The sequence below is a fragment of the Amblyomma maculatum genome, chromosome 1 (assembly GCF_055883805.1).
Source record: "Amblyomma maculatum isolate TAMU_Amacu chromosome 1, ASM5588380v1, whole genome shotgun sequence".
Lineage (NCBI taxonomy): Eukaryota > Metazoa > Arthropoda > Arachnida > Ixodida > Ixodidae > Amblyomma > Amblyomma maculatum.
In genome coordinates, this window is record NC_139344.1 from 422,301,578 (window position 1) to 422,320,984 (window position 19,407).

General features: G+C 46.8%; 1 protein-coding gene across 1 annotated transcript; it reads left to right on the top strand.

Moving 5' to 3' along the window:
* Positions 1-1,964: 1,964 nt before the first annotated feature.
* On the top strand, positions 1,965-18,443 carry LOC146209244 (scoloptoxin SSD43-like). The gene is made up of 7 exons (XM_084579877.1): positions 1,965-1,975; positions 10,804-11,209; positions 12,230-12,317; positions 12,831-12,976; positions 13,892-13,983; positions 16,757-16,869; positions 18,286-18,443. The coding sequence occupies exons 1-7, from the start codon at positions 1,965-1,967 to the stop codon at positions 18,345-18,347; spliced, it is 918 nt and encodes a 305-aa protein (XP_084436003.1). The 3' UTR covers positions 18,348-18,443.
* The last annotated feature ends 964 nt before the right edge of the window (positions 18,444-19,407 follow it).

Genomic DNA, 19,407 nt, shown 5'->3' on the forward strand with positions numbered 1-19,407 from the left:
ATAAAGGAATCGTCAGCAATAAGTCCTCACATGTGGCAGACCTTGAAACATTTGACAGTGATTCTAATACCACATTCTTCATTACGCGCGGTGATGTTGTGGTTATGACGTAGAGATCTCACCTCCATTGTACCCAGAAATGTGGCGCAACAAACACAAACACAAGCGAAGAGACACCACAGACGCGCACACTACCAACTGTAATATGGATCTGAAAACACTTCCTCTTGACCACTCCTCTTCTTCTACACCCAAGTACATCCTCTCATCTTCCTCTTCTTTGCCAAGGGGATATTGGCACTTTCTTCCTCGCAGAACATAAACATCGTCCAAGCATGGCAGTCACCATGAGAAGATGTACTTGAGTGTAGAAGAAGAGGAGTGGTGAAGAGGAAGTGTTTTCAGATCCTTATTACAGTTGGTAGGGTGCGCGTGTGTTGTCTCTTCGTTAGTGTTTGTTGTGCCACATTTCTGGGTATTAAGCAGCACCAACTAGCCCCTCAAGCCGTCATTTTGAGTCACCTCCATTGCTTCCGAGATTGCGATGTAGTCGATGGCAGCTGACTGCTTCTCGAGGAAACTAAGGACACGTTCTGAACGCATACCCAGAATTTCAAAAGAAATTCTCACAAAAAATTTTTCAAAATCATTTTTCACATACTATGAAACTGCACCATAACTATCAATATATCCTCAAATATGCAATATTGCCTGACAATGTCACACAGCCTTCCATGTCCCCTACCTATCGTTCCCTTCCAACGTCACAGCTGCCTATCTGGTTCACCTCCTGGGACATCTCTCTTCAAAATGCTCTCGGCACCTTCGTGTCGTCACATTCTTCTTATTGGCATGTTTTTTAGACTCGATATTGCTGATGCGGAGACCCTTCTGGCTGAGAAGCGTCGACCGAACCAGGTGCCGCGTGGTTCGCTACACTGTGATCACAGTTTGAAACTTTCACAGAAAACAGCTGAGTCGGCCACAATGCTGCAAACGGGAAATCCAGTAATAAGGACGTAATTGCTGGCTGACATCTACCAAAGCGCAGCCACACGGATACGAAGGAAAGCTATACAGCTTTTCGATGTCAATCAGTAATTACTCCCTTTTTTACAAATATGCTCCACCTTGGGGCCTTTTTCTAACCATTCGACAGAAATCCTGTAATGTGAGAGACGCATGCTATCGACGTTGTGAATACTACGAGCGGCATGTAGCGTGGTCATGCCATGCGCGAATATTTGATGAACTGCGTGTACACGAAGGGGATGCATAGATGCATACTCTCCGCTGAGGGGCTGAGTAATCAGGGCGCTCAGCTACTGATCCCAAGAAAGCGGGATCGAATCCCGGCCGTGGCAGCCACTTTTCGATGGAGGCAAAATCCACACCCCCACGTACTCACCAAACGAAATCTTTATGCCACGATTCGCGGTTGCCACATGAGTACATTTGCGTCGCTTGCAACTCCGCTATGACGCACTCACAGAAATTACTCCTTTACTCACATGCCGGGGCAGCCCCATCTCTTACCGACATATACTCATCCATACATTCTGGTTATCCTTTTTCCTCACGTAGTTCTTTTTCAAAACGTCCACAGACATTTACTTATCTGTTTAGACAGATGGGCTTCAATTTAGGTCATAACTATTCACCCCCTTTTCGAGTCAGCGTTTGTGAACAAACTCATGGCTGGTCTGATAATGCAGAAGTACGTTTCACCGAGCTAACAACCCATATCAGTTGGTCCCAGTAGTGTTGAAAAGAAATATACGCATATAGATTGCGGCGCAATCTTGTCGATATGAAGATAGGCACCGAAAGGGGACATAATAAACGAAAGTGGAATATCGAAGAAATATTGTTGTTATCGCTTTAGAAAGTCAAAACGAGGGTATTTAAGAGAAACCACTGAAATTCTGAGACGTTGAGTTGGAGAAACCTCGCCAGCGGACAACATGATGAGACCGTAAGTCCATGTCGTTTCTTTGCTTCCTGTAGTTGGCGTAATTACATAGAGAGGCTTAGTCGTACTCAGAAACAATGCATAAGCGATGTTAAGCGCCTCTGAATTTCGACGCATTAGAAGTTATAGATGATATTTTATGGCGCTATTTATTATTATATTTGTCTTCACAGCTTACACCACTCACGGTGTTGCAGCTCATTTGCAGCTTAAAATTGAAAGCTTATTTATTTACTGCACTAACGGAGAATCCGGTGGAAATAAAATGTGCCCATTGGCACTGATGTGCACTTTTACAATTCAATTCAATTCAATTTTTTTCATCAGAAATTTCTGGATGGCTTCTTGGTTAAAAATTGCTCATGCAGCTTGACTAGGTCCAGCTAGAAAAACTAGGAAATAATTTGTGTTAAACGCATACGATCGCTTGTAGGGAAAATTTTAGAAATGACAGCACGTGATAGTGAAACCTTCTGGTGTGTCGAATGCGAAACGTGTCCGTGAAAATTAAACTCAACGAATTGTTAGCGTAATAGAGTCGCTGCTCGGGATTAGGATTTCAATACTGACATTCGCTTCGCGTCTAACACACTACTGCCTGTTCATTTCTGCGGGAGTTCAAAAAGGTGTGCAGTAGTTCATTTTTCTTAATTGTGCAGTAGAATTTCAAAAGCAAGAACATGCTTACACAAAGTTAGCAATATTTATGGCACTATAGGTGACGCAGTATTCAGCAACACATATCTGTATGTGAAAAATGTCAGACGTCAGAGCACTAATGCACGATAGCAACTACAAAACGACGACAGCCATGCAGCGGGGAAACATAACGTAGCCTGATCTTTCAATGAAATAGAAATGACTGACATCCTTCCTTTGTTCTGCTACTGCTTGCGGCGCTTGGATCCAGTAGTGCATATTGTCACGTCTCGGTAGAAGACCAAGGAGAACCTAGCGATAGATGGTTTGAATGGTCGACCAGAACAAGTCTTGTGTTCAAGCTTCTTTCACTTCCAGGCTCGCGCTTGTCGTCATCTTTTGCGTCGTCTTCTATGCGGCATTTGCCCCCCTCCTTAGGAAGCATCGTCCCGATGAGAACAAAAGGAAGTAGGAGGTTAAGGTCAGACTGAGTGGTATGGCTTCATACGCACGACGTGGACGACGTCAGCTTGGTGCTGGCGTCGCTTTGATGTCGACACCCCGTCTGGCATCACCTCATAAGTGACGTCGGTTAAACGTCGCTGAACAACATAGGGTCCAAAGTATCGTCGCAATAGTTTTTCGGAGAGTCCACGGCGGCGAATAGGTGTCCAGACCCACACTTTGTCGCCAGGTTCGTACATTACATGCCGGTGTCTCTGATTGTAGCGTTGTGCATCGTGCTCCTGCTGATTTTGAATCCGCACACGAGCTAGTTGGCGAGCTTCCTCTGCACGCTGAGCGAATTCCTCGGCGTCCTGGTCGAGATCATCGGTGTCGGCATTCGGGAGCAACATTGCATCCAGCATAGTTGTTACTGGTCGCCCGTGAAGGAGGCTGAATGGTGTCATGCGAGTGGTGTCTTGGCGGGCCGTATTGTAGGCGAACGTAACGTAGGGAAGTATTTCGTCCCAATTCTTGTGGTTTACGTCGACGTACATGCAAAGCATGTCTGCGAGGGTCTTATTGAGGCGTTCCGTCAACCCATTGGTTTGAGGGTGATAGGCAGTAGTTTTACGGTGACTGGTACCACTGAGGCGAAGAACGATTTCCAAAAGGTCGGCCGTAAATGTAGTTCCTCGGTCAGTTATAATAAGTGCCGGAGCGCCATGCCTCAGGACAATGTTCTCAACGAAGAACCTAGCTGCTTCGGCGGCGGTACCCCTTGGCAGAGCCTTGGTCTCCGCGTAGCGGGTCAGATAATCAGTGGCGACAATTATCCATTTATTCCCGGCTGTAGACGTCGGAAATGGTCCCAGGAGGTCCATGCCAATTTGCTTAAAAGGTGTCGCTGGCACTTGAAGAGGGTGGAGTAGGCCAGCTGGTTTTACAGGGGGTGATTTACGGCGCTGGCAGTCAATGCACGTACGTACATAGCGTTTCACTGTCGCCGGCAGTTTTGGCCAGTAGTATCCGTGCTGTACTCTAGCCAACGTGCGGGTGTAGCCTAGGTGACCGGCGGTTGGCTCGTCGTGGCACGCTTGCAAAACTTCAGTGCGGAGAACCGATGGGACGACGAGCAGAAAACTGTTTCCCCCAGGACGGAAGTTCTTCTTGTAAAGGACGTTGTTGCGAATAAAAAATGAAGAGATTACTCGGGCGAAAATCTTCGGCACAACCGTAGTTCGCTTCTCCAAGAAATCAATAAGATGGAGCAATTCCTGATCCTCTCGCTGCTGTTGGGAAAGCGTTGCGTCATCTATGACACCTAAAAACGCAGTGTCTTCATCGGTCATAGTGGAAGGTTCGACCGGCGCTCGCGAAAGGCAATCTGCATCTGTGTGCTTCTTTCCAGATTTGTAAATAACTGCCATGTCAAATTCTTGCAATCGAAGGCTCCAACGCGCGAGTCTCCCTGAAGGGTCCTTTAAGTTCGTCAGCCAACAGAGAGAGTGATGGTCGCTGACGACTTGAAAGGGGCGAGCGTACAAATAAGGGCGGAATTTCATAACCGCCCATACCACTGCAAGACATTCTTTTTCGGTTGCCGAGTAGTTCGCTTCTGCTTTAGATAGGGTCCTGCTGGCGTAAGCAATTACCTTTTCCACACCATCCTGGCGCTGTACTAACACAGCACCTAAGCCCACGTTGCTGGCATCCGTATGAAGCAGTGTAGGGGCGTCGTCATCAAAGTGCGCCAGGACAGGTGGTGTCTGTAGACGCCTCCTCAGCTCATTGAAAGCTTGTTGCTGTTCTTCACCCCAGCGAAAGACTGCGTTGTCACGAGTCAGTGAAGTTAATGGCCAGGCTATTCGTGAAAAGCCAGCAATAAACCGACGGTAATAGGCGCAAAGACCCAAGAAGCGCCGCAATGTCTTTTTGTCCGTAGGTGTTGGGAACTTGGCGACTGCGGAGAGCTTTTCAGGATCCGGCCGAACACCTTCTTGGCTGACGACGTGGCCTAAGAACTGCAGCTCCTCGTAACCGAAGTGGCACTTCTCGGGTTTTAATGTGAGGCCCGCAGATTGTATGGCCTGAAACACAGCTAGCAAACGGAGTAGATGCTCTTCAAATGTAGCCGAAAACACTATCACGTCGTCAAGATACACCAAGCATGTTTGCCACTTAAGTCCCGAAAGCACAGTGTCCATCAGTCTCTGAAATGTTGCTGGCGCCGAGCATAAACCGAACGGAAGGACTTTAAACTCATACAATCCGTCGGGAGTGATGAATGCTGTCTTCTCCCGATCCCTCTCATCCACTTCGATTTGCCAATATCCACTTTTCAAGTCCATCGACGAGAAGTAACGTGCATTTCATAGGCGATCTAAGGAGTCGTCGATGCGAGGGAGAGGGTACACGTCTTTTTTGGTCACTTGGTTGAGCTTGCGATAGTCTATGCAAAATCGTAAGCTGCCGTCTTTCTTTTTAACAAGTACCACGGGGGAAGCCCAGGGACTCTGTGACGGCTGGATAACGTCGTCTCTAAGCATTTCGGCCACCTGGCGCTGAATGGCTTCACGTTCTTTCGGAGCCACACGGTAAGGATTTTGTCGAATCGGGCGAATCGAGTCATCCGTGATAATTCGATGTTTTGTCAAAGGCGTTTGGCCGATCCGCGATTCTGAAGCAAAACAGTCTCGAAATTGATCTATGAGATCCAAAAGGCGGTCCCGCTCTGAAGAAGACAGATTTGGGCTCACATCAACGATGGTTACGGGTGTCTTGCACACTGATCCTCTCTGTTGCAGTAAGCAACAGTGCTGCGCATTTGGGAGGCTGTCGAAAAAGGCCACAGTTGTGCCTTTCGGAATTTGCTGACGCTCGTCGCTGAAGTTTGTCAGCAGCAGTTCGGTATGCCCATTGGTCAAGTTGACCAGCCCTCGAGCTATAGAAACACCTCGGCTGAGTACCAGGGTAACTGCCCGTTCGGCGACGCCATCGCCTGTATGCGCCACGTCGCATTTCACTTCAACAAGAGAACATGATCTCGGAGGTAATGTCACCGTCTCATTGGCGACGCGTAAGGACAATAGTGGTACTTGCGCATAACCAAGGTCTTCATGGTTATTGGTGAAGGCAACGATGCTGTCACGGATGCTGATTACAGCCCCATGAAGACGCAGAAAGTCCATGCCCAAGATGAGGTCTTTGCAGCAGTCAGGGAGAATAACGAAGCTGCCAACAAACACCGCGTTTCCTATTCCTATCCGGGCAGTGCATTTCCCTGTCGGTGCCAGTAGCTGACCCCCAGCACTTCTTATTACTGGCCCAGTCCATTCAGTTTTTACTTTGCGCAGGGTGTCGGCCAGTTTCTGGCTAATAATTGAAAAATCTGCCCCGGTATCCACCAGAGCATGTACCGCCAGCCCATCAATGGAAATGGCGAGGTCAGCGCTAACAAAATTATCTGGGTTGATCGTCCCTTTCGGCATTTGCGGCGGAAGCGCGGCAAGGTCGGCGCTGTCAGCTTCGTCGTCATGGCTGATCATCTGGTACGGCATTTTCGGCGGTAGTGCGGAAATGTCAATGTTAGCGGCGGCGTCAGAAGCCCGGGTTGTCGGCAATTGCGGCGGTGGTGAGGGTTTCGACACTTTTAGACTGGTTGCAACCTCCCCTCGCGAGGTTGCAGCTCTTAGTTTCCCCGGTGAGGGCTAGGAGACCGCCGTCCGCTAACGCCAGTAGTGTTGCGACGTGTCGGCGAATAACGCTGTGGCGATGGGGAGGAGCGGCGGCGGAAACCCGGGGTTTCGGTTTCCCTGCTGACCGGAGGGTCGTCGTCGATTTGGGCAGAATTAGTGTCGAAGCGGCGGCGAGCAGAAGCAAGCGGAAAGGACTGCCCCTCTTCGCGGTGGCGGCAGTACCGATACACATGGCCAGGTTGTCCGCAGTAGAAACAAAGTGGTCGGCTGTCATAACTGCGCCACCTGTCAGTTCGGCGCAGTTGAGAGCGCCTGGGAGGCGCCCACTGAGGCCCCTGGAGGAACCGAATCTCCTGACGGTTCGGTGAGCTCGGTGGGGCGTGGTCTGGAGGTGGGCGACGAAGGACCGCAGCATAGCTCTCGGGCTGCGGCTCGAGGTAAGCTGCAGGAATGTTGGCGGTGCAGCTGATCGGTTTTGGAGCGTGGTATGGTTCGGAAAGGGGTGCCGCGTTGTAGACTGGATGAGACTCGTTGCATGGTGTAGACGGTGATAGGGCGTATCGAATTTCATTCCTCACTGTTTCCATGAGGGCCCCTGACGACTGAGCCTTCGTAGTCGTAATTCGCTGCAGCTCCTCAAGGACAATGCCTCTAATGATGTCTCGAAGAGTGGTCGTATCTGTTGCAGTCAGCGCCGCCGCAGTCGTCGGGGCACAGTTGACCGGTCGGTTGTACTGGCGGCACCGGTCTTGGAGGGCTCGTTCGATAGCCGTAGCGTCCTTAACGAACTCACTCACGGTTTTAGGGGGGTTGCGGACCAAGCCGGCAAACACCTGTTCTTTGACGCCATGCATGAGATGCCGTAGCTTCTTTGGTTCACTCATATCAGGGTCGGCACGGCGAAAAAGGCGAGCCATGTCTTCCGCAAACATAGCCACGCTCTCATTTGGCTTCTGGATGCGCACTTCAAGCAGGCGCAGCGCATTGTCCCGTCGGTCAGTTCTCGCGAAAGTGTCGACCAGCTGGCAGCGGAAGTCATCCCATGTGGATAAGCTGGCCTCATGGTTTTCAAACCACGTTCTAGCATTATCCTGAAGGGCAAAATAAACATTACAAAGCTTCTGGTCCGCGCTCCACTGGTTGATCTTTGACACTCGCTCAAACTGGTCGAGCCAGTCTTCCACATCTTCAAACGCTTCCCCGCGAAAGCACTCTGGCACCTTGGTGTTCTGTAGAGTCACCGGTGTAGGATTGGTATGTGCCATGGCTTGAGAGGTCTTAGGAACTTGGGCGTTTGAGGAGTCGTTCGGCAGATGACTGTACTCCGGCGCTAGGCCTAGAAGGCGGCGGCTAGCACGATGGACAGGCGTGTCGATGTTTGGGATCCGCTGTGGACTGCCGGAAGGAGTCCTATGCATACCCCAGCGCGCTCCACCAGTGTCACGTCTCGGTAGAAGACCAAGGAGAACCTAGCGATAGATGGTTTGAATGGTCGACCAGAACAAGTCTTGTGTTCAAGCTTCTTTCACTTCCAGGCTCGCGCTTGTCGTCATCTTTTGCGTCGTCTTCTATGCGGCAATATTGTATGTGACATCTAATATGAGAGCTGACTTCTCAGTGAAAATTAAAAATGCGAGCAGCTTCCTGGCGTCAGAAAAATCGTTACACTCTGCATGTGTTAAGGATGCCTGCGGTTAAAATGCTGAAAAATGCCTAAATTCAATCCGCGTTAAAAGCTAGGTTAACGCGATCAGACCTGACGTATGTTTGTACGTAGCATACGTTTGAATAGAGTGGAGAGCTGGGCAAGTTGGTACATATTGGTAAGGATTGTCTGCGTCTTTCCGCTGGTTTTAATCCTTACCATACGTTTGAAATATGTCGAGGTAGCGTTTGGCTTTATTTTTTTAACTTTGCAGAACAACAGGATGATTTAATGATAATTTTGAACCAAGATTACCAGTCTCTGACGTCCTTTTTAATGCTGAAACTGCTGCTAATTGCAACCCTTCTTCCGAATAGCCCATTTAGTTGCCGTGAACAATTTAACTGAATATGTTGTCTCTTTTGATCTCCGAGATGAAAAATATCGGCATCGAAATTCGTTCTTAATTCCACATTTTATCCATGAATTCCGGCTGTATTTGCCCCTTTTGCAAAGAAAGTGCGAATGATTCAAATAGTTTTGTTAGGCCTTCAAAGTGGTGGCATTTTTCCTAAACGTATCGTCATGCATTCCTCAGTGCCTCCCCACCCCGAATATAAAGGCTTAAACATACCCATTTGTTTTAAAGGACGCTTGTTTCCTTTGGTCTCCGCTTTTCCAAAGGCACTTAATGCAGCATTATGTTTACTTTGCGACAAAATAATACCCTAGTTCATTTTTATGCCTATCGTCCTCACTTCTTTTCTCAAGCTTTACTAAAAAAATGCTCCTAAATACCGTATGTTTAGCATATACTTCACGCTGAACAAGTTGCATATTTGTTAGTGCGCATTTTGTTGTCAGTTTATTATCACATTTTGCTGCGGCCGTTACAGTAATTTCTAACCCAGAGATTCTCCGAGCCTGACTGTGTGGACAACGCGTTCCTTTTGACCCTCAACACCCCTCCCATATATAAGCCGTGGCAGGCAGGAATTAGTGTTTATCCCGACCAGCCTTGCAAGCAGACCATACGTTGCACAAATTCCGGAAATGGTAGTAGTTGATTTTTATTTTCTATTTACGCTGACACTTGCGAAATATTATAGTTTTTATGGCAAGCTCCGAACTAACTTCAGGTTCTTGCTTATGTCAATTTGTGCAAAAGCCTCAACAAGAGTTTTAACGTTGAACAGCTACTCATTTATAATGATTTGTTTCAGTGCACGGTACGTTCATTTCTCGTTGAAACTTCCGCCATGTAAAAGGGAGGCCGCCAAAAAATGCGCAGTTTTATAGCTATTGACAGGCAAAAAGAATACCAGAACTTGGATTAAATCATACGTATTTAGCTAAACAAATGCGAATGCTGAAATTCGCCAAAATATTATTATCTAGGCAACCATAATGAGGAGGGCCTCTATAGAGAACGATCATTTCATTCTTTATTGGAAGGCAGCCAACACTACATGGGCAAACAATCTGAATAGAATTCTTTTGTTTTGTTGTTGTTATCGTTGTTATTGTTGTTACACTGTTTTTTCACAGGTGATGGTGAGTTTGCTCTTCTTTACTAAGTTATGCGCTGAACAACGTCATCTTTTCTTTAGCGAGTTCAATTTTTGGTAATTGTCTGCATACACCAAGCAATAAATAATTAACAGCCTCTGTGCTATCACAGCGTGGGAAAATGAGCAAGGTTCGAAAAACTTTTGCAAGGGCTTCCCGCTGGTATCATACACTAAGCGTTCATATAGAACACTAAATGACGTCATAATCTATTAAAGGTACCAGAGCTCAGACATATAATTTATACTTCCTGAACAGTGCAGAAGAAAATTTGAAAACGCCTACAGGCGGCAGTTGTCAATATGGAACCGTTAGCTGAGGCAAAGAATGTCAGTTTTAGTAGGATACCTTGCCGCGGTGTATGTGGGTCCCCATGTTCAAAGTATGAACCAAATACAAGAGGCATTTCTTGCAGGTGGTTATGCTCCCGAGTATTAAGAACCTTGAATTTCTAGGCATGCCCTTGTTTTCTAGGAGGTCACAAGGACATGGACAAGGACGTAACATAAAGGTGTTTTACAATGAAATACATCATTCAGCAAAGGGAAACTGGCAAAAATAATACCTCGCTTTGTCTTTCATTTATTGTTTTCACAGCACAGAACCTACTTTTCTCTAGTTTTGCCCGGGTCAGGTAAAACATTATATCAAAATTTGGTTAAACGTTTTCTTTTGACATTCAAAATATACACTTCCATCATGACTCTTCAGCTGTGTCGTCGTTTCGTCACTGTCCACGTGTTGCTGTTGGTAGGGACGTTCTGTATTCATAAAGTTATTGTTTATTACACCCGAATGGTGCTCTCATTGCCCTTCTATCGTGCCTCATTACGCAGGAACCTTTTAATGGCCTTGCTGGCTCCATTTGTGCTCGGGATAGCTGTCAACCTAGTGCTCGCCGCGGGCACTGGACAGTCTCAGCAGCCGCCCCTCCAACAGCCGCCCCTCAAGCAGCGTCCGGACCACCACCGACCTTTCCCGTTTCCTGTGCCTTCGTGGTGGCAGGCGGACAAACGGCCGCACACCCCGACCCGGGAACCACGGCCGCCTCGTGTGTGGCCCTTCCCCATCACGCTGAACCTTGTGCGGCCGGGCTACTGGGGCACCTTCAGCGGCAATCTGCTGCAAGCTGTCAGCCCCGACGAGGTGACCCGCATCACTCGAATTCACAACCAGCTTCGCCAGACGCTGGCTTCTGGGAAGCTGCAGGGCTTCCCTCCTGCCGCCGATATGCTTCGCATGGTAGGTGTGCGAGCTGCACTGTCGATCACTTAAAAGGACCCCATTTTTGGGTACCGTGTACGCATCTCACTGTGTTTCCTGTGAATTTGGTTTTCTAAAGGTGTGGCGGTTGTTCCAGTGGCATGTCATGGCCTTTATAAACACTCCCAAAACCGCCAATATCTCCACCTGTGCCACCCGGTGTATGTTACCACAGACGAGTAAATATGCGCTGACGTTGTGTCATAGTTCTCATAACGCCTGGGCTCCTATGACATCACTGTAAAGCCCACGTAGGGACGTTGTTTAGATTTACTTGAGATAGGTCTGACGAAATCCTACCCTGTATATTCGCGTGATTCAAGTCTTGTCGTCGGCGCTTTTTGGTGAAACAAGGCCCAAAATGCTATGCAGCTCTCCCCCAATCTCTCCAGTCCATTATTCCATAAACTTCCATTTCAATTTCCATATCATTGGGCGTCATCATGACGCGAGCATCAGACAAGAGTAGTGAACGGCCAGTCAAAGAAATTACAAGATAACGGGTTCCGTCGTCGGAAATCCCCATTGACAATCGCCGCATGCACCGCTTAACCACTGACTGTGTCATGCGGACAATTCTGAGGTGCTATCACTAATGGAGCAGTGGTGCGGTCGCTTCCCAGGGACAACTGAAATCCGAGTTTTTGTTGCTCAGAACGAAACCATTGAGTAGGCGAAATGGATTCCAGATGAAACATGGTAGCTTATGCAATAAGGACAGACGGAAGAAAGGAGTTGAAATATCCCGTAGTGGTCTGAAAGGCAATTTCTTATAAAGCGTTTTTGTAAAGATCAAGTCCAGTTGCTCAAAACGATGCAAATAACATACGTGAGCGATTCGGGAAGAAAAATTCCGGATAAAAACCCTAAAAACTCAATCCGGCCATTCAGTGCCTCTAGCACACGTGCAATTCATTACAAATCAGGCAGTCTGTGAAAAGAATTGCTCTACTTCCAAATTGCTTACAGGCTTCGTCAAATTTTTTTTTTTTTTTTCAGGAATATGATGGAGAAGTGGCTCGCCGGGCGCAGATACATTCCCAAAGTTGCCGTTTCCAGCACGGTTGCTTCGGGTGCGGAAATGTCGGTGAGTGTGTGCGTCACGGCTGTCACAGCATGCAGCTCCTAAGCAAGCGAGCGCTGATGGAAACCGAGCGTACAAAGAAAATATAGTTTAGATGAATCCATGAAATTGGCTAACAATCGCTTCTAGAGAGAGAATGTAATAGGAGGACCACCAGCGAAATCTACTCCAGGGGATGCAATATCCTCAGACTTGCATCTCCACTGGTGCAACGCTTCAGAAAAGTGCGGATGTAACGCGCTATGAGGGCTGTCATAACAAGAGAAAAATTCTTAACTGGAACGGTGGTTCAGGCGAAGGGAGTAGAAATGCGCGAGCTTTTCATTTCTGGTTTTTTCGAGTTGCGCATTACTATGGCAGTTGTGAAAACCGTAGACTACACCTCCAGGCTTGACGCCATATGTAGAAATCCTGATCCTCAAAAATATCGGTAGGAACTCATTTGTCAACCATAGCACCGGCAATACACGTCCCTCACTACCTAGTCATGCTTATGCTCCAACAACGATAACACAGGACGCTACATCGGCCAGAACCTGTTCCTGGCACCTAACGGCAACTGGGAGCAGGCCCTCAGCACCTGGTGGGACGAGTACCGGCAGACAAGCCCGGCTACCGTTAGTCGATACAGTTTTTCATCCAGGAATGGACACTTCACCCAGGTAAGGAAAGGCTGCATCGTTTGACTGCGTCTCTTTATGGTTTTGTGCCAAAGTCTCAGTTTCTGCCGATTGTTTTCATTCTCTGTGCCGCTTTACCAAGCACGATAACAATGGCGATTTGCGTCCTAGCCTTTTTTTTATTGCGAAAGCAACACAACGCCACGTCTGATAGCTCAGTGATCCTTGGCCCGTGGACCCCCCCGCTCCTGGACCTCCTCGATCAGCCTGCCATGACATTTGAATTCACGTTACCCCTATGCAAAGGGCAGGAGCTGCCAATTCGTGTCTCTCCTTTCACATGGGAGGGCAATATCAGAATCAGCCTGCCAGAACCGTGTGCATTCTCGTTGCCCCAACGACACGCAGACACGTCCATACGGATTAGTTGAAGCGTGACTCTAAATGTGGGATGGTGTCTTACACTTTCGCGTCACACTCTTAAAGGATGAGCTTAAGTGTCCCCAATAATGTAGCACCTTACACTGATAGGGAGTGATAGGGGATTAATGTAGCAGGCAAAATAAGCTTCCGCCTTTGCTTTCGCAAATCAAATAAGGGTAATCAGATCTAAACCCCAACTATTTTTTTATTCCTTACATTAGCTTATCCCATTGAGACAGGGTGGCTAGAGTAAGCCCTATCATAGAAAGCACGCGATAAAACAAAACTGGCTAAGCGAAGCTCTACGTTTAGCTATTGTCATGCAGTTTTGCCATCTACTGTCATAACAGGTTTGAGCACGTACAATGCTCAGACTTAGCTTCCGGGTAAGGTGAGTGCCGCTTCGTGCAGAATTGGCGATGTCATTTGCCATTATTCTTCTGCATCCGTGTTTCTGCCCGTGATTTCCTAGAACCTTTTCGCTTTCATCTGATTTTCTTTGTTGCAATCGGAAACGTTTCTCATTGCACGCAGATGGCGTGGGCTCGTAACGCCAAGGTCGGTTGCGGAGCCACCGACTGTCCCCAACTGGGAGGACGCTTCATGGTTTGCAACTACGAGCCGGGGTGAGTGGTCATTCATTCGTTCTATTCAGTAGCTTCACTTTTATAGCAGTATGTTAATTATTTTTTGGGTAGCTCTGTCAGCCTTATCTTCATCTCTTGGCACATGCCATTCAGGGTGTCATGAATGGCCTAGTTTTTCAACAGATACCGGCGTTCATTTAACAATAATCTTATAGCAACATCATTGTAACAGACAAATGTATGTCATCTCCTTTATATATACACTACAACATATCATTCACTAGCGTACGGGCCAATCGTGGACATCGAAGGCGGCTTTGGGTACGAGCTTCAGATTCTGGTGATAGATGCAGACAAACGTTTTCAAAGCGATTTTCTGGTTTCATAGTGCATCAATTAGGCCGTACGTTTCTTAAAAAAGAAACTCGACTAGATTCTCGAACCGAAAATGGCAGTGTGAAATGACGTCCCAGTGACAATATATTTTTTGAAATAGGGACATCGAAGATGAATTTCACAGTGCATGTCATTTCTCAACTTTTTTTTAACGACGTGTTAATATTCATGTCGTGAAAGCGTACATACACCCTAAAGGCCATCCATCCGCAGAGCGCTTCTGAAAAATCACTGAAGCCTCCCGTGCGGTCTCACATGGTCCAAGTTAGCTACATATTGTTACGGGGCGGCAAGCCGATGAAAACAGGAGAACAGAGGACAGAGAAAGGCTGTTCGATGACCGTGAGATGACGTTTAATGAAATGTTAGCGGGCCTAGCGCGAGCGCTCCTGCCCGCGCCACTGCCCGCTTCTTCCTCCTTCCTCGTCCGTAACAATAGGCTCGTCATTTCTACCTTTCATAACGAGTCTAGACAGTATCCACGAGGAGCGGCTCTCAAGCAACATGAACACCGAATGAAAGCGAGTCGCAGTCTTGACCAGACTGAGGTGAGGGCAATGCACCAGCCTGGGGCACATGGAGGAGGGTTCCGGATGGTGTTAAACCACTCTATGTGCGCGCCATTGTTTTTATTTTTGTTTTCACCTCGATATAATAGCAGCGTTCGCGGTAAGGTTCAGACCCCGCGACCACAGCTGAACAAGAAAAACATGTTCTACTGCGGAAGGTGCATAGCGTGAAGTGTACTAAAGGCACTGACTCTCAACTTAAAGTTTACATCCTTATGTCGAAGGATTTCTTCAATTGGTAATAGCGATATGACGGACGCCTTTACACTTCATATACGGTTGTTTCAGGCGCGCTCAACAAGGGCGTTTCTGCCTTTCACATGCTCCCCTGAAATACAGCCACAGCAGTCTGCACTGAACCCGAGAACATGAAATAAGCAGATGAATATCAAAGCCATTCAGCCACGTTGGCTAATCGTAAGAATGCGAGACGCGTTTCTTGAATGCAAATGAGGCAATGTCAATAAATGCAATGAAGCAATATCACTCAAAATAAATTTTGTGTGATATTGAGAAGTGCAACTCTCGCTCATCCCTAGAACGCGTGTGCATATTGCTCCAAAATCTTCCTCTGTTTGAGATATACAGCTGGATTTTTGAAGCATAATGTGTGAAAACGAAAGGGCGAAGAACCAATAGCCGGAGCGGGAAGCATGCGACACAGTGCAGGAGAGCAATGCGATGGACCTCTCCATACACCTTATCTTGTTTACAAACAGCGTGACGTCAAGGGAATCGCCTCGTAGTCTAGACCATTCATTTCTCTCTTCCAGTGCAGAGATACATCTCGTGTTTCTCGGCCACTTTTCTCGCTGGTGCCGTAGCAGGCTTAGGCACCCGTCTGTTCTGTGTGAAACGTTACGCGCTTGGACGATCGCTCCTTTCAGGCGATGTCTTTCACTTCACCTCAGCAATCACACACTGAAGGGTAGTACCTTCTGGTGTCCTGCTCCTTTCCGGAAATGTATTCCTGCCCAGGACTGGTCGTTTTTATTCGAAAGGTACAGGCTGAGTTCACGGGGGAGGTAGCGGCTTATGTGATGTTAACGCCAGACATGCCCCTTTGATATGCGCGCACGCACGCATACACACACACACACCCACACACACACACACACACACACACACACACACACACACACACACACACACACACACACACATACACACACACACACACACACACACACACACACTCGTGCAAATATAACGCTAAACCTCGCTAAATGCTCCTAACACAAATAATATCAATGACAGTCAAACGGTGATTCAAGGGAGTGTGGATGCCAACGCGCGCAATGGCATCATGACGGCGGTTCTGTGTGAGCTTTCTCTCACATTTATTCGTTTTATGTGTTTGTTTTTTTTTACGTCTTGAGAGTTTTACTATAAAAGGGGTACAGAAAAGGCGCCGGTCCTGGACTGTTACAGTAGTAACCACGCACCTATGCCAGTCAGCCCTCTTTGAGCAGCAGCTATCATAAATGTTCCACTTTCTTCATGTTTAGTTTTTGGCTTTCTTTAATAGTTTCACAAAATGTAGCATTTTGAAAAAAAGTTAGATATTTGCAGCGCATAAGCATGTGGAACAGTATCCACCGCTCAAAAAATATATATAAGACTGTCATATACCATTGCATAATTGCGTTGGCGTTCTTAAAGTACTGTTGAAGAACAATATTTGAGGCTGCCTTTTGATTGTGATGTCCCATATTCACCTTTCCAAGCTGATTGCAAAGCAGAGCAATGGTATTTTCGAAACAGAAAAAGAAATGAATTCCAGCACAGTGCCGGATCAAACCAACCTGGGACACTTTTCTTTTGTTGTTCCATGTCGCTGCTCGCAGAGGCAATATGATCGGCCAGTCTGTCTACAAGGAAGGTTGGCCCTGCTCTCAATGCCCCCAGGACACAACATGCACATCAGTGGAGGGAGGAAACTCTGACGCATCGCTTTGCGGTGAGTAAAACCAGAAAATCTCTAATTAAAAGTTGCCTCCCAGGTGAAATTAAACCTTTGCTTGCAATTCTTTTTAATTATTGATTTCCTGCTGTTGTTGTTTTTTTTTGCATGCGGGCTTCGAACCTCGGCTTAGAAACTCACTTCTCAGAATTAATGAATATGATGCGGCATGAGAGTGAGAACCGACCAAACCTACGCAGTGATATCACGCGCACGCAATAGTTCACCTCACCCGCACCAGGCGATGTGTGGCAACTCACTGCATTCATGGTTATTAGTCAAGTTAGTTTGCTGCAGTTTGAATCAAATCAATTGGAGGTTTGGGCAGTTATAACGAAGCCTTAACTGGTACAAACGGCGACTTAAGAGTGTTAGACGTCGCTGTTAGCGCTATCAAGTCGGTAAACGAGTAAATATTTGTTCAGGATTCTTTCTACTGCACCGTAAAAAAAATCATTCCTTTTTCCTCGCCCTTGTAACCCCTAAATAAAATTTCTGCTGGGCAAGTTGGTTAATGATTTTCCTTAGGTAACTGATCAAGAGCAAACAGTAGACAGTCACAGAGTAGAGTCTGAAGCGCCTGTCCTTGTCTCTTCTCCGTGGACCGTCTACTGCTGGCGCTCATCAGTTATCTTTGTAACCCTTGGTGCAGCGTCCTCGGACGACGCGTGGTAGTTCTTGAATGAAAAATAAATACCTCACAGGAAAAAGTGACAAATTGATATACTATGCAGTAAAATGAGGACCGGAGTTGTAGATGTGTTGTACAAATGTAGTATGAGCTTGTTTTGCTATTTGCCGAAGGCGCCATGCAATGATTGATGATCAAGAGAGCCAACTATAGTGTCCCATGCAGAACGTACAGTATAAAACAGCGCAAACCACCTTCCTGTAGCATGCGTATTGTCCAGCGAACAGGAGCTTATAGGCAGTTAACACGAACCCAGTACTAAACTATTTGCTGTTTTATGTGCGCGGAAGTCATTAAACGCCTTAATACATCAGAATAATAATAAACTAAATTATTTTGGCATATTGCTTCGAACCCCTCACATCTGTGTTCTTTTCTTGCCCTTCAGTTTGAAAAGCAGTGTCAACCACAATAAAAAAAATGAATTGTCAGGTGTATTATTCGAATGAAAGAAGCTCGTTGGATTTTCTCTTCGCCTTTCAGCAAAAATACTAATGTACGCAGTACATCGAGCTGCAATATATAATATTCCCGCTCTTATTTCGCAGTCACGAACCCCGTCATTTTGTAGCAGCGAATAGATAGACTACACCTAATCCTAGAGGTGTTTGAGGCAGCTTTACCTCCTGCCCTATACGCGTCACAGAAACAAGGTATTCTTCATTGACGACATAAAATTCAGTCTTCACTGAGCTAAATTTATTTTCGTTCTCTTCTTTCAGCCAACCAAGGCCCCGGAACCTGCCCTCAACCACAGCCAGTCGGGCCACTCAGGCGCACGTAATCGCCCAGCGCTTTGAATGAAACTGTACTTCGACTTCTCCAAGCTGAAAGCCATGAACAGTTCTTATAGGACTTTTAGCAAGCCTATGCCAAATATGCTCTATAGTGTAAGGTAGCAATAATAATTTTGGCCTTCTTAAGTGTTCGTCCTTTAGTACCTAGCCCCATGAAATCGTAGTTATAGCTCTTTTCGACCTTCCCAAGTAGGAATGCGCAGTTGTGTCTGTGAAAAACTCTGCCTTATAGAAGGCAAAAGCGAAGTCAATAAAACATATGACGAACCCACGACAGCCCTGCAATCTTATATCCTGCTCTCTCGTCTTAACCGTGTGGCGGTTTATCTTTGACCACAATCAAAATATGTGCTCCTTCATCCAAAAAGCAAGAACATATACCAACCTATCATCGCAACCAAAACACTGAGGTAATAAATACCTTAGCTGTGAAGGCTCACCGGCAGTGGCCTGAAAATAATTTGTGAACCTGAGACTAACACAAAAGTCTCTAGATATTCACAGCAGCTGGTTTTAAGAGGCTATCGGACATGTCAGCACACAACACATTTTGAATCTTTGGAATGTCCCAATTACGAACGTAAGATGAATGCAAGCAGCCCTTACTTGCCGGCATAAATCAAAGCTCTTCATGCTAAACTTTATTCATGGTAATGTTTACATATATTATGGTGAGGCTACCCCCAAAAAATATTAAATAATATGCCTCTGCCCGTGCAACTAGGTATAACGGGCTTGGGTAATGTTTACAGTCGAGTTCACTCCGTCGATGGAATTAAAGGTTATTTTTCGAATGATTGCGTGCCGGAGTATCTGTCTATGTGCAAACAAAAGGCAGCAGTTTAGCTATGGATGAACCGACTTATACCTTAGTCACACGGGCAGTCTTAACCGCGGTAATTCTTAACCATGATTAGCGAACTTATCTCTGGTTATCGTACTAAGTGGTCAGCCCTTGTCATGCAGGCTACAATCGTTCTAGGTTATATGACAACCAATGGCACCTTGGTTGCAGTACCGAACTGACGTGATCATCGACAGAGCACG